The sequence below is a fragment of the Petaurus breviceps genome, unplaced genomic scaffold (genome assembly GCF_028583685.1).
Source record: "Petaurus breviceps papuanus isolate PSGF00001 unplaced genomic scaffold, PetGlider_PUasm1.0 186, whole genome shotgun sequence".
Lineage (NCBI taxonomy): Eukaryota > Metazoa > Chordata > Mammalia > Diprotodontia > Petauridae > Petaurus > Petaurus breviceps.
This window is the reverse complement of record NW_027185798.1, coordinates 43,638,628-43,660,327: the sequence shown is the minus strand read 5'-3', so window position 1 is coordinate 43,660,327 and position 21,700 is coordinate 43,638,628. Positions and strand designations below refer to the sequence as shown.

At 36.5% G+C, this 21,700-nt stretch overlaps 1 protein-coding gene across 1 annotated transcript in view; it reads left to right on the top strand.

The window, feature by feature from the left end:
* The window catches only part of CAPZA1 (capping actin protein of muscle Z-line subunit alpha 1), a 43,401-nt gene that overhangs the window by 9,084 nt on the left and 12,617 nt on the right, over window positions 1–21,700 (top strand). Inside the window, 2 exon segments of the mRNA XM_069090362.1 lie at window positions 15,076–15,139; window positions 16,828–16,879. Of these exon segments, the coding sequence (XP_068946463.1) occupies window positions 15,076–15,139; window positions 16,828–16,879 (116 nt within the window).

Sequence of the window (21,700 nt, the reverse complement as noted above, 5' to 3'; positions counted from 1 at the left end):
CTGCATTGAAGTACATTTCTCAATTTGTTCTGATATTGTAAGGATACCAGTGGAACACACAGAATATCCGTTGTTCATCTTTTGCTTTTATCAAATCACTAGCCCATTTTTTTCAGTCATACTCTTATTTGATGCCATATTGTGTCTGTTCTTTGTGATTCCCTATTTATGTGTTTCATCCTGTTCATGTCCACTGTGCATCTTTCTCCATTGCTTTCTGAGTGATACTCATTTTGAATGCTTCTAAGAAATGAAGTATCCAGTATCCACTTAGCAGTAGATTGTACTAGTTATAAACAAAGTGACATAATCTCTTCCTTCAAGACATGAAGTTTAAGTGCCCTCTTCCACATAGAGATTTTCATGGTTCCCCCACTCGAAATACTAGTGCCCTCCTTTGCAAACTACTTTGATTTTAACTATTTTGTATTTGTGCTTATTGTCTTTGTATTTATTATGTATATGCTTATATATGTGCTTCTTCCCCATTAAAATGTAAAGCTTCTTGCAGTAGAGAATTTTTATTTTGTGTATTTATATACCCAGGTTCAGCATAGTGCCTGGCACATAGTAGGTATTTAATGAGTAATCATTGATTGATAATTTGAAGAGAATGAATGACCAACCCAGCCAAAAACCTCCCCCCTCCCCATCTCTGTTACAGTGTCTGCAATATCCATAGTATTAACTTATTTTGGTTAAATCCCTGTAAAAATTAAAATGTTATTTGAAAAGTTTGGATTGATTTATCAGATTAGCTGGCAGTTCACTTGACAAAGTCGTAGGGAAATAAGATACAATTTATGAAAGTTTTGATGAAATAATTAGGTGAAAGCCCTCAGTCAGGGCATATTATAATAGTGATTTTTTTCAGCTGTAGATTAAACTAAAGTCCCTGCTGAGGCTCCTAACTCTGAAAATCTCTGACCTTGGAGATACAAATTTTGCCTGTTGTTGTATAATGTATGTAACAATCAACATGACAGCTATTAAAAAGCAAATGAGAATGTTGCATGTCTTTCCTGATCTGCTTAATAGAGAGTGGGTATGTTTATTAAAAGTTGTGTAGCATATGAAGATAGTATTGGGTAAGCCTGACAACATGCTCATCATAAATATTAGCTGACAAAGTTACCAGAGTATAGTCTTATCACATAGACTAAGGTAAAGCAAGGATTTGAATAGAATGAAATAATTTTGGTTCTGAGAATATCTTGTTCTAATTTAGTAGATTTAAAAAGTATTTAGGTTTTGTTTGGTTTGTGCTGGGTTACTGTATGTTTTTATATGTGATCTTATCTGTGTGGATACTTCCTCATCTGGTGTAGACTATAATCCCTTAATGTCCTCTTATTCTTTTTCTTTTCGGAGGGGGGAAGGCAGGGCAATTGGGGTTAAGTGACTTGCCCAAGGTCACACCACTAGTAAGTGTGTGTCTGAGACCAAATTTGAACTCAGGTCTTCCTGACCCAGGGCCAGTGCTCTCTATTCACTGTGCCACCTACCTGCCCCTATGCCCTCTAATTTGCCAGTTCTTCTCTAAATTTTTTCATAAATCCTCCATAGTGTATCCACCTAATTTGCTAGATACCTTTTGGTTCCTTTAATATTGTCTGAACACAAGTGGGATACTTGGTCCTAACCTGTTTTCCCTCACTCTCATTCTATGACTAGCCTCCTTGCTTTTACAGTTAGTCTTATTCTTAGTGGCATCTTACATTATTGGAAATGTAAGTAGGCAACAGCACATTACCATACGTCATTACAATAAGATCATGTGTTGTGTGATTCACAGCATTATCAGGAAAATGTTGGCTTTTGTAATAGTGAGTAGCAACTGCTGAGCAATTTCTCAAATGTATTACATCTCTACTGTATCACTTTCGTCAGTTTAGTTATGGAACTAGCTACCTGTCCGCAGTGTTTCTCACGTGGGACCACGATTGTGGAGTAGATTGAGATTCAGCCTCAGCCAAGAAGATATAGATTCAAGTCCCACAGATCTGATCGTGTTCTCCCCACTCAGTAGACTTTATTGGCTCCCAGTCACCTCCACGATCAATAAAACCCTCTGTCTGGTGTTCAGAGCCCTTCACAACCTGCTCCTACCTTCCTGTCTAGTCTTTTACACCTTATAACCTGCCATCTTCAGGCCAGTGACACTGTCCTCCATGCCATTCCTCCTGACCCTGGACGTTTTTGCTGGCTCCCCCCCACGCCTAGAATGTTCTACTTCCTCATCTGCTCCTCCTGGCTTCAAGTTCCAGCTAGTATCTTCCTTCTGTTGAATATCTACAAATGTCATATGAATATACCTACATACAGGTATAGATATATATATATATCTTGTTTACGCATCACTACCCATTACACTGTGAGCTTTTTGAGAACAGGGACTGTCTTCAACCTTTCTGTGTATCCCCAGTGCTTAGCACATTTTATCTTTGAATGTGCATCTCATGAGATAACTTTACCTCGTTGCTTGTCTTGCAAAACTTTGTTTAAACTAGTTTAATCCCCTACTGTCTCTCTTCCTTTTGTGACATGCAATTTCATCAGTTTGGGTAATTCCTAGTGTAGAAACTATTCCATGGTTGTACATTAGCAGGTCACGTGATATACATGTAAGAGAGACCAACAGATAATCAGAGACAGAGAGACCAAGAAGACTTGGGTCCTGTTCTTCTTAGCTTTAAAACTGCCATTTCCCACCCCCACCACCAGGCTGCTACTGTGTGAGAATGAAAGTCACACCTTTTATCCTAGTTTCTAAATCTAGGTAAATGTGATTATTATCAGCATGATGCTTCTTTTAAGTATATTAAGTAGCTAATCCACCAATAGCTAGCTGTTAACTGAATGACCAAAACAAAACATTTCTTTTATTGATTACATGAGAGACCCATCTCAATCCCAAGTCTTGTCAGGATAGCAAAATCTCTCCATAAGGGATGCAAAGCAAAACTTCTTATCAACCTTGTGGAAACAGAATCAAAGGATAGAAGGCACAGAATCAAACAATTGAGAGGTGTGCAGAGAAAGAAGTGAGAGCATAGATGTTTGGGAGAATGATGAATTTACAGAATTATTTATCGATACTTTCAAAGGCAAAACCTCAGAGACCTAACAGCCTTCTCCAGAATATTCAGAGAGAGGTGAAATATTAAGATAATGTCAAAAATTACGTAAGTAGTATAAGCCTTTTATTTTTCTACCTAGAAAAAAGCAAGATTTCTCCATGTCTTTAAGTTAGCAGTACTGATCTAGCCACAGGTTTGCAGTAATGTGAAACTTTCTAGAAGTATAACAGAATAACATAGGCCTAAGGTTCTGTTTCCATATAAATTATCATCATCATTTTTTTTATCCTCTAGTCTTTATTTTTTTAATTTTTAAATTTTTTTAAATTAATTTGTTTGTTTACTTTTAGTTTACAGGATTCAATTCCACAATTCTTTGAATTTCACATTTTGTCCCCCTCCCCCCCATGGCGGCATATAGTCAAGTATAGGATCTGTAAATACTTTCACATTATACATTAGTCAGGTTATAAAACACAGATTGTATCAGATGGAATGAAAAAATGGTAAAGAGGACATAAAACCAAATAAGAAAAGGAAAAAGATCAGGTATTTTGCTTCCATCTGGATATAAATTCAGTTCTTTCTAGTTCTTTCTCTGGATGCACACATTTCTCTCCATCATGAATCTTTTGGGATTGACTTATATCACTGCATTGCTGAGAAGAGTCCAGTCTATCAAAGTTGATCATCACACATAAGTTGTGTCTGTAATTGTATACAAATTTCTCCTGGCTCTACTCTTCTCACTCAGCATCAGTTCGTATAAGCCTCTCCAGGTAAATATGAAGTCCATCTGCTCCTCATTCCTTATAGCACAATAGTATTCCATAACATGAATAAACCACAACTTGTTCAGCCATCCCCAATTGTTGGGCACCCTCTCAATTCCCAATTCTTTGCCACCACAAAAAGAGCTGCTATAAACATTTTTGTACATATGGGTCTTCCTCCCACTTCTATGATCTCTTTGGGATATAACCCTAGGAGTGGTATTGCTGGGTCAAAGGATATAAAAGTCTTTATAGCCCTTTGGGCATAATTCCAGATTGCTCTCCAGAAAGGCTGAATCAGTTCACAACTCCACCAGCAATGCATTAGTGTTACAATTTGCCCACATCCTCTCCAGCATTTGTCATTTTCCTGTTTTTGTCATCTTAGCCAATCTGACTGGTGAGATGTGGTACCTCAGAGTTGTTTTGATTTGCATTTCTCTAATCAATAGTGATTTAGAGCATTTCTTCATGTGCTTATAGATATCTTTAATTTCTTTCTCTGAAAATTGCCTGTTCATATCCTTTGACCATTTCTCAATTGGGGAATGACTTGTATTCTTAAATTAGAATTTGACTCAATTCTCTGTATATTTTAGAAATGAGTCCTTTGTCAGAGACATAGGTTGTAAAGATTACCAATTTCCCACCTTCCTCTTAATCTTAGTTACATTGGCTTTGTTTGTTTGTACAGAAGCTTTTCAATTTCATGTAGTCAAAATTATCCATTTTACATTTTATAATGTTTTCTAATTCTTGTTTAGTCATAAAGTCTTACTCTCTCTACAAATCTGACAGGTAAACTATTCCTTGTTTTAGGAGACTGCTTACAGTATCAACCTTTATACCTAGATCATGCACCCATTTAGACTTGATTTTGGTATGTGGTGTTAGATAATAGTCTATGCCCAGTTTCTGCCATACTATATTCCAGTGTTCCCAGCAGTTTTTGTCAAATAGTGAGCTCTTATCCCAAAAACTAGGGTCTTGGGGTTTATCAAACAATAGATTACTATTGTTGACTTCTGAATCTGGTGTGCCCAATCTATTCTATTGATCCACTCCTCTATTCCTCAGCCAATACCAAGTAGTTTTAATGACTGCTGCTTTATAATACAGATTGAAATCTAGTATAGCTAGTCCACCTTCCCTAGCATTTCTTTTCCTTAATTCCCTTGATATTCTGGACCGTTTATTCTTCCAAATGAATTTTGTTACTATTCTAGCTCTATAAAGTAGTTTTTTGGTAAATTAATTGGTATGGCACTAAATATATAATTTAATTTAGGTAAAATTGTCATTTTTATTATATTAGCTCGACCCAGCCATGAGCAATTGATATATTTCCAGTTAGTTAGATCTGACTTTATTTGTGCGAAAAGTGTTTTGTAGTTGTGGTCATATAGGTCCTGGGTTTGTTTTGGTAGGTAGATTCCCAAATATTTTATAATGTCTACAGTAACTTTAAATGAGATTTCTCTTTCTATCTCTTGCTGTTGAATTTCATTGGAAATATATAGGAATGCCAAGGATTTGTGTGGGTTTATTTTATATCATGCAACTTTGCCAAATTTATTTATTGTCTCAAGTAGTTTTTTACTTGATTCTCTAGTATTCTCTAAGTATATTATCATATCATCTGCAAAGAGTGATATCTCGGTCTCTTCTTTGCCTAATTTGATTCCTTTGATTTCTTTTTCTTCTCTAATTGCTACTGCTAACATTTCTAGTACCAGATTGAATAAGAGGGTTGATAGTGGACACCCTTGTTTCACCCCTGATCTTATGGGAAATGCTTCTAGCTTCTCCCCATTACATATAATACTTGCTGATGGCTTTAAATAGATGCTACCTATTATTTTTAAGGAAGGCTCCATTTATTCCTATACTTTCTAATGCTTTTAATAGGAATGGATGTTGTATTTTGTCAAAAGCCTTTTCTGAATCTATTGAGATGATCATGTGGTTTCTGCTAGTTTTATTGATGATATGATCAATTATATTGATGGTTTTCCTAATATTAAACCATCCTTGCATTCCTGGAATAAATCCTACCCGATCAAAGTGTATTATTCTTGAGATAAGTTGCTGTAGTCCTTTTGCTAGCATTTTATTTAGAATTTTTGCATCTATATTCATGAGGGAGATTGGTCTATAATTTTCTTTCTCTGTTTTATCTCTTCCTGATTTAGTTTTCGGTACCATATTTGTGTCATAAAAAGAATTTGGTAGGACTCCTTCTTCACTAATTTTCCCAAATAGTTTGTAGAGTATTGGAATCAATTGTTCTTTAAATGTTTGCTAGAATTCACTAGTAAATCCATCTGGCCCTGGAGATTTTTTCCTAAGGAGTTGACTGATGGCTTGTTCGATTTCTTTTTCTGAGATAGGGTTATTTAAGTAATTTACTTCCTCTTCAGTTAATCTGGGCAACTTGTATTTTTGTAAATACTCATCCATTTCCCTGAGATTGTCAAATTTATGTGCATACAATTGGGAAAAATAATTCCTCATTATTGTTTTGATTTCCTCTTCATTGGAGGTAGATTCACCCTTTTCATTTTTGATACTCATAATTTGGTTTTCTTATTTCTTTTTTTTTTATCATATTGACTAAGGGTCTATCAGTTTTGTTGGTTTTTTCATAAAACCAGCTCTTAGTTTTATTTATTAACTCAATAGTTTTCTTAATTTCAATTTTATTAATCTCTCCTTTGGTTTTCAATATTTCTAATTTAGTATTTAATTGAGGATTTTGAATTTGAATTTGTTCTTTTTCTAGGTTTTTCAATTGCATGCCCAATTCGTTGACCTACTTTTTCTCTAATTTAATCATGTATGCACTCAGGGATATAAAACTTCCCCTAAGATCTGCCTTTAATGCATCCCACAAATTTTGGTATGTTGTCTCATTATTATCATTCTCTTTTATCTTGAATGAAATTACTGATTGTTTCTATAATTTCTTGTTTGACCCACTCATTCTTTAGGATTAAATTGTTTAGTTTCCAATTAGTTTTTAGTCTGTCTTTCCATGGCCCTTTATTGCATATAATTTTTATTGCGTCATTATCTTAGAAGGATGCATTTAATATTTCTGCCTTACTGCTTAGAATTGTGAGGTTTTTATGCCCTAGAACGTGGTCAATTTTTGAGTATGTGCCATAAACCACTGAGAAGAAAGTATATTCCTTTTTATCCCCATTCAGTTTTCTCTAGACTATCCTCTCTAAAATTCTGTTCACCTCCTTAACTTATCATCATCATTCTTAATACAATTCAGATGTACATAAGACTTTGAGATTTACAAAACGTTGTCCTTTCACCAATCCTGTGAGGTTGGTAGTAAGAGTATATCCCTATTCTCTAGATAAGGAAACTGAAGTTTGGGAGTTTTCCCGGGATCATATAGCTAGTAGATGCCAAAATGAAGACTCTTCTATGACCAATGGTTTTTTGTTTTTATTTTTTACCATTTTAAAATATTTTACCAATTTTTTTATTCTTTTGCTTCTCCATCCTACCTTCTAGCAATGATGCTTTAGCTCAATTATTTTAGTAGATTTTTATGTGGAAAATAATTCAAATTCATATCAGTTCACATTTTTGAGATTATCTGTAGGATTCAGTAGACAGCCATGAGGGGCAGAGTGAAAAAGTATGCAAATAGTTTGATAGATTTCAGGATATGCTAAATGATTGAATTCCTATTTTATGAAAAGACTAAAATCTAGAAACACATTTGTAAATAATGACTATTTGGAACTTAACATGTTTTTACATAAAAACAGCATTCTAATTCTGGTCATGTTCATTATAGCCAAAATTTGCTAATAGTAATCCTGAGGAGAATGGGGTAGGATCTAGCTCCGTTAGCAGAGGTGGGCTCCCACTTCATCATCAGTCATGACGTTCCAACTTTGGACAAGGAAGGGCTAATGTGGCAAGTGTAAGACTCTAGGGGGCAGTAAGGATTTAAGTACAGATTCAGAGCAGTCAAGCCCTTCTAATTACTGTTGTAACCAAACACTGCCTCCCCAGTAAGAACAGTCTTAGATGATTCAACCACTTCTTTTATTCTTGTTTACTACTTTTTGTGGCAGTGGTCTTAAAAGTCAGGAGAATGCTAGGTTTGACCATATTGTTTCTCACAGACAATAAATGTTTCTTGAATCCTCTATTAGTTGTGACCTTGGACAAGTCACTCATCTTCTCTGAGACGCATTTTCATCTATAAAATGGAGATGATACTTGCAGTATTTTATTTCATGTTATTGAAAATGTACGGGCATTGTATTGTTATTGCTACTTCTGTCATTGTTGCTCTGAAACTTACTGGTATAGTGGAAATGGAATTCTTTATATCTAAACATGTCCTTTACCTGCTTCCTCATTTATTGAACTGCTTTATGTTTTATATTCTTTCTATGGACTACCTTAATACACTAAAATATTTTCTTGTGTTAGATACAAGAAGTACCTGGTTGACCTATTTTATGCTGAAGGAAAAAGGAAATCTATTGTTAGGTATGAGCATCCAAAACTTACAGAGCTGGTTTTGTAAGGCATCCAGGGCTACTGATTATCTCTTCCTTGGACTCTCCATCATGCCAAGGCATAGGAATCCATCTTCCTCAGACAGGTATAATTGTCTCCCTCCCTCATCTACTCCTCATGAAGGCAGTTGTGCACATGTTCTTATTTTATTTGGGCAGCTGCATTGTATAATCTCATACCAATACCCTCTTCTGGATCTCAAGATTTTTATGAACCACTTTGAATGCTGCATGTATGGTATCTTTGAAGCTTCTGCTCTCCCCACTCCTAATTTCATTAAAACCTCTCTCATCTACCATCCCTAATATAACTTCCTTATTCTTATAGCCATATAAATATGCCATTATACTCAGTGACACTTTGGGATCCATTGCTTGGAAAAGAGAATGAATTAGAGTTTTGAGTCTCCTTTCCAATCTGATGGGTTTGAGATTGAACCTTAGAGTTGCTTTAATTTGCATTTCTTTTTTTACTGTTATTATTTATTAGTGATTTAAAGCATTTTTTTTTCAAATGGCTATTGGTAGCTTGTATTATTTCTTAAAAAAAAAAAACTTTGTTCATACCTTTTGACCCAGTTGGAGTATAGAAGGCTTTCTCAAGGAGTTTAGCCTAGAAGGGGAGGGGAGATACAGGCAAATAGCAGGGATGGGGGATAACACATGGGCATATTTGTAAGCAGTAAGTCAGGATCTAGTAGATTGGGAGAGATTGAAGATTAGAGAGTAGGAATGAAAGAGGGAACAATCTGCTGGAAAATATGGGATCGAGTTGGATTTAGAGGGGATTATGTTTGCCAGGAAAAGGGCCATCTCTTCTGAGAGACAGGAGTGAAGGTGAAGATAGTAAGACTTCCTGGAGATGAAAGATGAAGAGGGAACTGTTTTTGAATGACTTCAGTTTTTTGAATGAAGTCTGAGATGAGCCTCTCAGCTAAAAAGTTTGGGGTATACTGGGAGATCTGAAGAGGGATGGACAGATTGGAATAATTTTTACAGGAAGGAGAACATATCTGTTAGGGAGGTCTAAAAGGATTACATTGTTGAATTGGGAGCCCCAATAAGATTATGTAACATAAATTTGTAGCAAACACCTGAAATTTGCACTGGGCCAAATAATGATCAAAAACTCCAATTAGAAACTATATTAAGTGACTTTTTCCACCTCAGCAATAGATAGAAAGCCAGCCAGATGCCTATGGGAAGTAGGAAAGGGGGCAGCCAACAAAGCCAGGACAGGTTCAGGCAAACAAGCTGGCAAACTCCCAGCATGACTAGAAATGGACCAGAGACATATGAGGCTCACAAGACTCTGTGCCCAGGGGCATCAAAAATGGAAACTTCCTCTCCCCTGCAAAGGGCAAGCATGAACATGTGTGCACCCAGGCTCACACACACATGCATTCAACCCTGGAAATCCTTGTGAGCAGCAGCAGCTTGTTTTCAGCCTAAGTGTAGGGGCTCTGAGGTCTCAAGTATGGTAAACCCCAGAGATCCAAGGGGTACTAGGGGGGAGGCAGTGTTAAGTACAAGAACCCAGGTGACCCAAGGTAAGACCCAAAGCACAACTGGGAGCACAGCCTATCACTGACAATGTTAGTTCAGAAACCAAAGCTGTAGAAATGGCTAAATTGAAGAAAACACTGATAGGTATTTTAAAAATAAATAGATCTAGATAACCCTCAGAAGAAGGAGCTAGCAATCAAACTGTGACACAAAGGAAAAAATGGATTTTCCTCAAGGACTGCATGAATGCCTGGAAGAGTTGAAACGAGCTAAAAAAAAAAAAAGAAAGAAATAACAACTCTGGACCAAAGAATCTGGAAGAGAATAAATAGCTTAGAAGAGAAAATGGGCGTCCTTAATCAAGTAACAGACTCCCTAAGAACTAGACTATCAACCAATCAGAAATCTGACTCCAGGAATAAAATTAGAAGATCAAAATGAATGGAAGAATATGCAAGATAATTTAGTATTTTAAAAAACTGACCCGGAAAGCAGATCAATTAGAGATGATATAAGAATCACTGGACTCCCTGAAAAGAATGGTTTAAAAAAATAGAATCCTGGACATTGTATTTCAGGAAATCATAAATGAAAAACTGCCTAAATATATTTGAACAAAAAGGCAAAATAAAGATAGAATCCATGAAGTACCTCCTGAAAGAAACTCCAAAAGGAAAAGTTTAGGAATTGTGGTAGCCAAAACCCAGATTTCCCACATCAGAGAAAATATGCTACAAGCATCTGGAAAGGAGTTCTGGAGTCCAGGGAAGTGCAGTCAGGATCACACCTGGCAGTTCCCTCTATATCTTGAAATACAGTATTGCAAAGGCAAAAGAGCTAGACTTATAATAAAGAATGATTCACCCTGCAAAGATATTAGTACAGTTCTATAAGAATAAAAAAAATGGATTTTTAATGGTCTGGAGGATTTTAAAAGCATTTCTGATGGAAAGACTGGAGGAACAGAGTCCAGAGTCTAGAGAACAGCAGAATAGTAATTACATTTGAGCAATTGAGGGAGAGATAATGTAGAACTAGAACTCCAGCCCTGGAATCTGAAGGACACTTGATATATGACAAGCCTGGGCAAGTCACTTAATCCTGTTTGCCTCAGTTTCCTCCTCTGTAAAATGAGCTGGAGAAGGAAATAACAAACCACTCCAATATCTTTGCCAAGAAAACTTCAAATGGGGTATTCCTAATAAATGGGTTGACAAAACAGAGCCTTAATGTCTTCAAGGGGTATTGAAAGGATTTACTAAGAAAAACAAAGGCTGTGGAGATAGATATCTGTTTTGGAGATTTTGAGTGAGTAAAAGAAATAAAGAATTGTTGAAAAAATGTATAATAAAAAAAATACTTAAACATGGAGGAGAAGGGGGTAATGAGCATCAGATGAACCTCTTACTGAAATAAACAGTGTTAAACAAAGACACAATTTGGTATATGGATACATCAAACTCAGTAGATTTAGCAAGATGGGGGAGGGAGGTGATTACGGTGGGCTAAAATCCTGAGGAGAGAATAGCCACAAGCAAAACAAACTTCCTGATCCTTCAGGGAGATCAAAGAACTAGAATATAAGAATGTGCCCCTCAATTGGAAATAGGCTGAACAAATTACAGTGTATGAACAGAATGAAATAGTATTTCATCATAAGAAATTACTAAGTGGTTTCAGAGAAGCCTAGGAAGACTTATATAAACCAATACAGAGTAAAATAATTAGAACCAAAAGAATTTATATCATAATCACATTATAAAGAAAAACAACTTTGAAAGACTTGAGAATTCTGTGACCAACTTTATCTTTTCTAGAGTACTGAAGATAAAGCATGCTAGCCCGCTTTTGACAAAAGAGCCAGTAGATTTGAGGTACAGAATAAGACATGCATTTTTGGACAGTGTGGGAATTTGTTTTTGCTTGATCTTACATATTTGTTGCATAGGATTGGGTTGTTTTTTTTTTTCAAATGGGGGTAGGGTAGGAAAGTAAAAAGGGCTAAAAATAGGGATAGAGTAGAAAAAAAGCAGGAAAGAATAAGTCACTGAGGTCTTTTTAATGCTGAGAAAAGAGCAAAAAGAAAGGCAAACAAATAGTAAAATTTTGAATGCTGTAAACTGAAATACTTGAAGAAAAAAGCAAGTTGTACATAAGAGTTTCGGTATTGTGCACAATCCTCTTTTTATGTATATGGGAATAAATTCAGAATTTTATTTTTTAAAGAGAAGAAAATGGAGAAAATAATACTGGACAGGGAATAACTGAAAGCAAAACAGATTTCCTGCCAACAGCGACTATTCTCATAAGAAGGACACCCAGTGCTAGGCAGGGCCCACTGATAAGAGCAGACTGGTAGAGAATGTATACCCCTTTGATTAAAGGGTGGAAGTTGAGTCACATAGCTTACTGAATTAAACTTCTCAGCCAGGCATTTAAAGCCATTTACAGTCTGAATGCAATATATCTTTCCAGACTTACTTCATTTTTCACATTAATCAGTTAACAAGCATTTATTAAACACTATGTGCTAGGCACTGTTCTAAACATTAGAAGGCACCTGCCTTCAAGTAACATATTCTAGTGAGAGACAGCATCTACCACCCAGAATAGATGGACGGTAGCCTTAGAAGGAAAAGTACTAGCAGCTTAAAGGGCCAGGAAAGATTTTCCTGTAGGCAGGGGTGTTATCACTCTCCCTTTTGCAATTTATGCTCTAGCCAAATTGTCTTCCTACCTATTCCTTGAACTGGACATGTGATCATCCTATGGATGATGTAATATAAGAAAGCATTGTAGTAAAGTGGAAAGAACATACGGTAGTTGTGCGGGAGTCAGAGGAATCAGGTTAATATTCTGCCATTGATGCTTCCTGCTTATATGACCTTGAGCAAGTCATTTAAATTTCCTAGGCCTCAGTTTCCTCATCTGCAAAATGTGGAGGATAAACTAAATAGCTTTTAAGTTAACTTTCAGATCTGGATCTAAGATCCTATGATGTTTGTCTCTTCCTCTTAGAATCCCTAACTTCTTCAAGGCTCAGGTCAGATGCTATCTCCTTTGGTAATAAGCCTTCCCTGATGCTTTCAGTTATTAGTACTCTCTTTCCTGAAATTTATTTTATATTCACTTATTTGTATACATCTTTCCCTCAAATAGAATATAAATTCTTTGAGGCATACAATGTTTTTGTCATAATATCCCTAGTTGTAGCACAATACCTTGTACCTAGTAAGGACTGAATAAACTTTATTGAACTGAACTTTTATAAACTGAGGGACATCTAGTTTGTGGGGTTCCTCTGTGCTCTACAAGTCTTCAGTTTATGTTCAACATGCCTTTCCCTAAGACTCTTCTTCATTGACCACCAACAAATGTGTACTTGCTAATTAGGAAAAGTTTTAACTCTATAAGCAATAGCCATTTGGTGGAAACAACTAGCATTTCCAGTTGTTTTTGAGACCAGAAACATACTCATATTGAGAAAATGCCCTTTTCCTATTTAGAGATGTTCTTTTACCCAGAAGAAGCATGGTATTCAGCATGGAGGGCCTTCCCTATGTCCTGATAGTCCCTGCCTTGGTCAGACTATACCTGTTATACTTGGGATCCCATGTATTAAGGAGAATGTTGACCAGGAGAGTGAGAACACTAAAGATCGTGCCATATGCGGATCAGTTAAGGAACAGGGGAGGTTGAGCTTGAAAAAAAAAATAGACTTAAGGAAGTACACATTATCTTCAGGTAATTGAAGCTACCATATGAAAGAAAGATTCTACACTTGTACTGTTTTTTAGTGGGGGAGACCTAGCAGTAATGTTGAGAGTGGCAAATTCAGATTTTCTGCTTATTATAAGGGAAAATGTCCATACAGAACTGTCCACAAGATAGCGAGTCCACATCACTGGAAGTCTTCAAGGCGAGGTTGGATAAACTCTGAGTTCCCTTCCATCTCTTAAACTGTGGTCATTTGTCCTATATATAAATGTGAAAATGATTGATTTTCATACCATTATATCAAATGTTAGAAAATCAACAATCCTTGTTTTGTTGACATGTCAAAAATGATTCCTGCAACCTCTAAAAGACATCCTAGTTGATAATATTATTACTATAATCTGTCGATGTTGCCAGATTGCATACTTAATTGTATATAGATTGTATAACAGATGGTTAATACTTTATGCATAAGAAACTTGTAAGTTGCTTCAATTTCAAATGTAGGACCAAGAAAGATTATAAATTAGGAGTCCAACTACAGTTCTTGAGTACTTATATTTTCTTTTTGGTGCCTACAATGACCCCTGTAGGACATTAAGTGAATAGAGAATTCTGTTCCAAATTGTTCCTGAATTTTAGTAATGGTCCTTTGTCTGTCTGTCTCTCTCTCTCTCTCTCTCACACACACACACACACACACACACACACACACACACCATATTTTTAGAAGTGCAGAATATTGGTGCCTCCTCATTTCTCATCTGGCTGCCATATTTTAGGACTTTACAGACCGACTTTACCATGCCTGGCCTCTGGTACCTTCTCTCCTTCATCTTCTCCTTTTGCCCTTCCCTTTCAGCCTCCTTTTGAATAATGTTTTCCTCCTTTAGATCTAAAGGTCCTGGAGGGCAGGGACTGTATTTCTTTTTTCCTATTTGTATCCCAAGAGTATTAACACCATTCCTGGCACATACACTTAATAAATGTTTATTGACTGACCTTGATTGCAGAGAATTCACTCCACCTGTTCCCAGAGAGTTGTCCCCTACCCTAATGGGAGGGGGAGGCTCCCGAGGAAAACATATATTCATGAAGTAAATGTTTCCAAACTGTAGCAGGAACTATATTCCCTAGGGTTTTTACCCTACCTGATTCATTTAGAAACTAATAACTTCTGAACATTTTCTGAAGTTAAGACCTAAGAGATAGTAAGATATAGATGTATATGAATTTTTATTCTAGAGGCAAAAGAGAAAAAAGAATTAAAGTCCATTTTGCTGAATATATTATTCTATGATGAAAATTGATCTTTTCTCCTAAAGATAGGATGATTAGACAAATACATGTACCCCATAATCAGTTCAGATGTATTTTGCTGCATTGACCATTTACATTAGCTACCAGTAATCACTAATCATTAATTTTCTGCTTTTCCTGTAGGTACGGATAGCTGCCAAGTTCATCACTCATGCTCCCCCAGGAGAATTTAATGAAGTGTTTAATGGTGAGTAGTTAAATACTAGTAAATGTTAAATTGTTAAATAATGACTTCATTAGAGAGGAAGAATGTAATGACTTGACCTTGTAGTTTTCTCTTCATTACAAGTCATTACTTTAATAACTCATAATACCTGTGTACTAGAGCTCCCTATCATCTTTCCCACTACCCCGTTATCCAGAACACTGATTAAATGATCCAGAACCAGAACTGAGGCTATCAAGGACTAGCAAGAAGCATATGATCCCAAAATGTGAGACTCAGAATATGGATCCAAATTGTAGGTACTATAAATAAATACAAAACTATATGCCTGTGCTAATTTATTATCTGATCATTTCTTGAGATCCAAATACAATAGTAAACCCATCCTGTATTATAAGTTCCAAAATTTTCTATATACTTTGAACATAAAGTTCCAGTGCTCAATCTAGTACAGTTGCTTTATTTCAAGATTCCAGAGAGAAATGATATTGGAATGCCAAGATGTTTTAACCAGTTAAAAAAAAAATCACTAAGCATGTCAGCTGTTAATATTGAGTGATTTTAGCCTAGTGTAACAAAGCAGAATTAGGGTCAGTAACCATTTAATATCCTGGTTGGCATCTGCTTATTATTTGGGGGTGGGGAGTGGTAATTATTTCCTCCATTGTTTCTAAGTATATCTTTCAAACAACTAATTGAAACACATTCATTGCAATTAAAAAGTGCAATTTAAACTTTGACTTTAATTCATTTTAAACCTTAATCTTATGAAACAAGATGTATCATAGCTACCAATTATATCTACTTCATTGGAGTATCATAAAGACAAATGAGACCAAAATATTCGACCAGAGGTTGGCAACTTTCCTGTGGCATGAGTGCCCGTTTTTATTGGCATGCCTGATGTTTGTTCTTACCTCCTGGGAGCTTTGAGCAGCAGTCTCTGGGTTTATAATCAGACTTTCTCTCTCTCATCCACAAATGCCTTCCCCAGTATGGCAAAAGGAAAGTGAGAGGAATTTGGGCACATCTATTTAAAAGGCTGCTGACCTCTGCATAGAGAAACATTGAGCAATGTCAGTGCCATTGACCAGTGTCCAATATTTTCAGAAGATTTTCTTATTTCCATCTAGGTGAATGTACCACGATATTCTAAGATAAAAGGACTAAAAAATGCTAATTGTAATTTGTTTGTAAAATGATACTAACTAGGCTGTCATCAGTCATTGTAAAATCCTTTGAAAGAAACCTTTGATGGTTTTTATTTCCACAGTACCTTCTATGGAAGTAGTAGGCACAAAGTCTGAGACACAGTGTATCAGTGTAGGTTTAGGACCTGCTTTAAGTCCCACCTCTGACCCATCCTAGCTGTGTGACCCTTGACAAGTCATTTAACCTTGGTGTTCTAGGCAGTTTTCTAAAACTGTAAGTTAAAAACAAAGTGCTCACCTGCATGAAATCCCAGATCCAGTCCCTATGGTGCTCTAGGCAGTTTTCTAAGACTATAAGTTAAAAAGAAAGTGCTCACCTACATGAAATCACAGATCTAGTCCCTATGCCTGTTCCTATACTTAGAATGTATTTGTATTTGTTGCTGTCTGGTGATATATCCATACAAATATTAGTTTTTTAATACCTAACAGTCTAACCTAGATGTTGCTAAAAAATTGTATGTCCTTTTCTCAACCTTTTTAATATTTTCCCCCCAGATGTCCGGTTACTACTTAACAATGACAATCTTCTCAGGGAAGGGGCAGCTCAGTAAGTACTTTTGAAAACCTATTTTAGTCTACCACCTTAATGTTGAATATATTATTTGTAGAGAACCAGACCTCTGGAAGCTTATGTTGCACAAAATAAAGCAGATTTTCAGCATCTGTCTGTCATTAAACAATGTGGGGGAAAATAGTTACTAAACACTTAAGAAGCACCATCCTCTCTTTTTTCTCATTTATATTGATAAATACTACCTGCTATGTGCCTGGCACTGTGCTAAGCAGAGTGTTAATTTGCATTTAGTGAGTTATCATGCACCATATTCAGTTCCAATGTAAATATATTATTACTTTAGAAAAAGTTAGAGATTAATCTTTTATCTAGAAAAATTTTAAAGTTTTTCAAGGCACCTCCCAAAAAGCTCCTAGCTAATCAGTCTAGAACTGTAGTGCATATGTAACATGTAGACCATCTGTAGCATTTTAAATAGCTGTCCTTCAGCAATTCCTATCAGAAATCGTATGTTTCTTTAAGTGTTCATAGAGAACTGACACAAAGTCACTGATAATATCATCATCCAGACACACCACAACTCATGAACAAAATAAAACAGTGACCTCAGACTTTAGTGCCTACATTTGACTTCATAAAATCTTAGAATTGGAAGGCACCTCAGAGGTCATTCAGTCCAGCCTTTTCATCCAGTGCGAGAATCTCTTTTAAAACATCCCTGCTGGGTCGAACAGCTTTCCCCCATCTTCATTTAGTTAAACTTTTCAAGGCTTATCTAAAATTAAAAAAAAAAAACCTCTTGCTATTATGTTATAAACAAACTAGAATATAAAGTTACAGTTCCTTCAGGTTATAGAACTGCAGCCATTCACACTTTTGGCAATTATAAGCATTATTTTAGGCAGCACCAGAAAGACGCAGACATAAGAAAAGAGCAGTTTCAAGAAGTAGGTCCAGTTATTCTTTATGAGTGGAAGAAATGTAGGTGATGAAGCAGAGACAGTGCCTTGAGAGTATGCTTCAGTGGTCACAAGGGCTGAATTGGCCAATTCTTGCAGCTAGAATTCTAGTCTGCTATAATGCTTCTGGTGATGAGGAACTTTACTACCTCACAAGGCAACCTGTTGAATTTTCAGACAATTCTAATTTTTAGAAAATTCATCCTAATTCCAGTGGGAATTTGCCTGCAACTTTGACTCATTGATCCTAAATCATCTACATTGTGAAGCTACCCACCCCCCAAATCAAATCCCTCTTCCGTATGTCACTTTTTTCTTTTTTTATTAATAAATTGTTTCAACACTTCATACAAGTCTCCAACTCACAGTTCAGTCCCCCATTATGTGCAATCTCTCAAAACAGCTGGAATTATTTTCTGCAGTCTTATAAACTAATAAAACATGTCGTATTGTACTTTAGCAATTTGTCATTTCTTTAAAAGCAAGGCGTATGCTTTAATTTTAATCAGTAGTAACATCATATATATTGTTTTATCTGAGAATTGTTGCTGTGTGAAGTTAACTTTATGTATGTGTCTGTCACAGAACAGTTTGGGGGCATTTAAAGAAGCCTATTATGTTCCCTTTACTCTTTATGTCTTCTCTTTATCCTACTAACATTTGTTAACTTTATTTGACCATTCCTCCTAAGACATTCTAAGAAATTCTTTATCATCTTGGTAATCTGGTTGTCTCCATGTTTTCAGTCACCCCTCCTAAGTATCAGCTAGAACTGCAGATGTCAAGATGTTGTCTGTCACTTTCCAGTATAGAAAATGTATTACTACTTCTGCTTTGGAGATTTCCTAATAACATAGCCTGACATTTTCGCTTTCTTGACAGCCATGTCACACTATTTGCTCTTATTAAGTAAAACCCCTAAGACTTTTTCTCTTTCCTTTTCCTTTTGGACCCAACATTTTATTTCATCACTTTAGGAAGCCTTTTAGTGAAGAAACTCCTTCCATTGATGCCAGTTGGCATCTGCTCTGCTGTTCATGATCTTAGAGTAACTGGGGCACTGAGAGGTTCAGTGACTTGCCTGGTGTCACACAGCCAGTATGCTTCAGAGACGGGACTAGAACCTATTTCTTGACAACTCTGATCCCAGCTCTGTCTCTCGTGCCACAGCTGCTTCTCAGCTCCTGAGGGGTTTCTGAAATATCTGCTGTCGTAATTGGTCTTGTACAAAGTAACTTTTAGGACCCAAGTAAAAATTTTACATTTTTTCCTGTTGAATTCTATTTTGTTCCAACTCATTAGAGATCCTTTAAAATCTTGATTCAGTAATCCATTACTGTCCTTTACAGCTTTGTGTCTTTTACCTATTTGATAAACTCAGAAAACTCTTTTCTCTCCCTCATATCCATTCCCTCACCAGATCTTGTTAATTCTATCTCCACCATCTCTGACATCATCCTCTTCTCAGTCATGTACCCTATACCTTTCTCACTGAAATAAGTTCCTAATTTGTCTCAATTCTCCCTTCTCCAACCCATCTTTCATAGAGCTGCCAAAGTAATTTTCCTAAGGGACAGGTCTGATGATGTCATTCTAGTATGCAAAAGCCCTCAGTGACTCCTTATTGCTCCAACTTGAGACCCTCCAGTCTGGTTTCAGTTTACTTTTCCAGCTTATTTCATATTAGTTCTCTTTGAACACTCTACATTCCAGCCAAACTGGCCTTCTTGTTCTTCCTCTAAATTAACATGCCATCTCCCCTGTGTGGGTGGAGCAGTGGTCAACCCTGGTGGGCTGCTCAAAGTGCAGTCTCTCTGAAAGTCACCAGATGGTGCTCTGAGCTCAAGCTGCTCCTGTTTCCTTTCCCTCTTTCTCACAAAGACATAGTTTGCCTTTCCCAGATTCTCCCACTTTAGGGTTTTCTTTTAATGCTTGGCCCAGATAGGGTTGAAAGTACAAATATTAATATATATACTTCTTCAGGATAAGGACCATTTTGTTTTCCTCTTCTGTATTCCCAGCTCCCAGCACCGTGTCTACCCCCCTCATGGCTACATAATAGATGTTTGGCAATCTGTAACTTGTTTCATATCAAAATACCTCTACCCAGCTCCATTAAGCTTCTTATTTCCTTCTTGACTTCATGTGACCCAAAGGATTACACACTTACATTATAGATCTAAAGTACATTTACTGAGCAGAAGTTTTAAAAATACACTACATTAAAACTCCTCAGTGGCTGGCAACCTGCTCCAATAAAAATCTGAAATCCCAACTCTTCGCTGGTTATGAATGTTCCTATTAAGATCTGAATTCTAAACTAAACTTTCCAGGTAGGCCCCTGAGGGCTCTTTGTAGGGGAACATTATCAAGCATCCCTCCAGTATCAAAGTCACAGAGAAAATGGAGGTCTCACTACTCAGTGGAGGGTATTCCATGCATTCAAACAGTCTGTGTCTAAAATGTACTCCCTTTTCATCAGGGCCCTTCAAAATCCTTCTCTTCCTTCAACATCAAGCTTAGCTGCTACTTCCTCAGTGAAATTTACCCTGATAGCCCTTGTGGAAAGTGTTAGGAGGTTTTACCTTTTTATACCCTGCTTTGTATTAATACTTGTTTATGAATATGTTGCATCACTGCCAAAGGAATATAAATAATCTAGAAAGCACAAACTCCTCTGTCCTTTTTCATTTCTGTATCTCTAGTGTTTAGCACAGTACTTGTGTTTAGTAAGCAGTTAATAAGCCAAATTGAGCATGCCTTTTATGTCTTCATGTCATTTGACATTCCTCTAGAGATTTCCTTCCAGGTTATTATGAATATGATGATGATGATGGTAAATATTATTAAACAACTCATTTTGAAAAGTTCTTCAGCCATCTGTTAATCTTTCCAACTGTTCTATCATCTAACTAAAATATCTCCATCTTATCCACATGTATACATGTGTATATACACATATGTAAAAATATATATGTTTAATGTGTTTGTATAATTAGTTGCTCTGTCAGATGCTTTGCTAAAATTAAAATACACTATGTTTATTTCATTCCCTTGGTTTTCCAGTTTGCTAAACCCTGTTAAAATAGGGAATGAAGTTAATTTGTTATGACTTGTTTTTAGTGAACCCATAATAGTTAGCTTTCTCTAAGTTTTCAAAAACTTTATTTTTCTCTCAATTACACTGGCTTGTACGTAGGACCAAATTTCTGTTTGTCTTCAGATTTTTACATTTCTCCACTGCTTCCAAAGTTACACACAGTAAAAGGAAATGGTGGAAGAAACTTCAGGGAGATATGGTAGCTACTTTAACTCCTTTTTTTTTTTCTTTTTGGAGGGGGGAAGGCAGGGCAATTGGGGTTAAGTGACTTGCCCAAGGTCACAAGGTTAGTAAGTGTTAAATGTCTGAGCCAGATTTGGACTCAGGTCCTCCTGACTCCAGGGCTGGCTCTATTCACTGTGCCACCTAACCACCCCACTACTCTTAACTCCTTGTCTCTCCTCCCTCTTACACCTAGTCCCTAGAGTACCAAACTCCAGAGTAGGTAGCAAGTCAGTATTACTTTGGCCCTAGGACGGTATTAACAACTTTAATTTGACAGAATTTTGTTAATGACCTATGATGGGCAGGAAAGCACAAAAGAGGAAAAGCTGGGGAAGATTTGTGTGAACACAGTGCTGAATAATCTCTTTTTCTGGGTCCTTAGTCTAGTTCTACCAACTGATGACAGGAGGAAGTAAATATGTCTGGTTTGCCCAGATGATGATGGGTGTCTAAGTTTCAGAACCCAAAATAGTTATTAGTTGGGCAGCTGGAATCCTGTCTCCCAAAGCAGCATCCACTTTCATCATAGTTAGGGACCATCTAGACATAACTAGGGTGCATGGTGTTGAT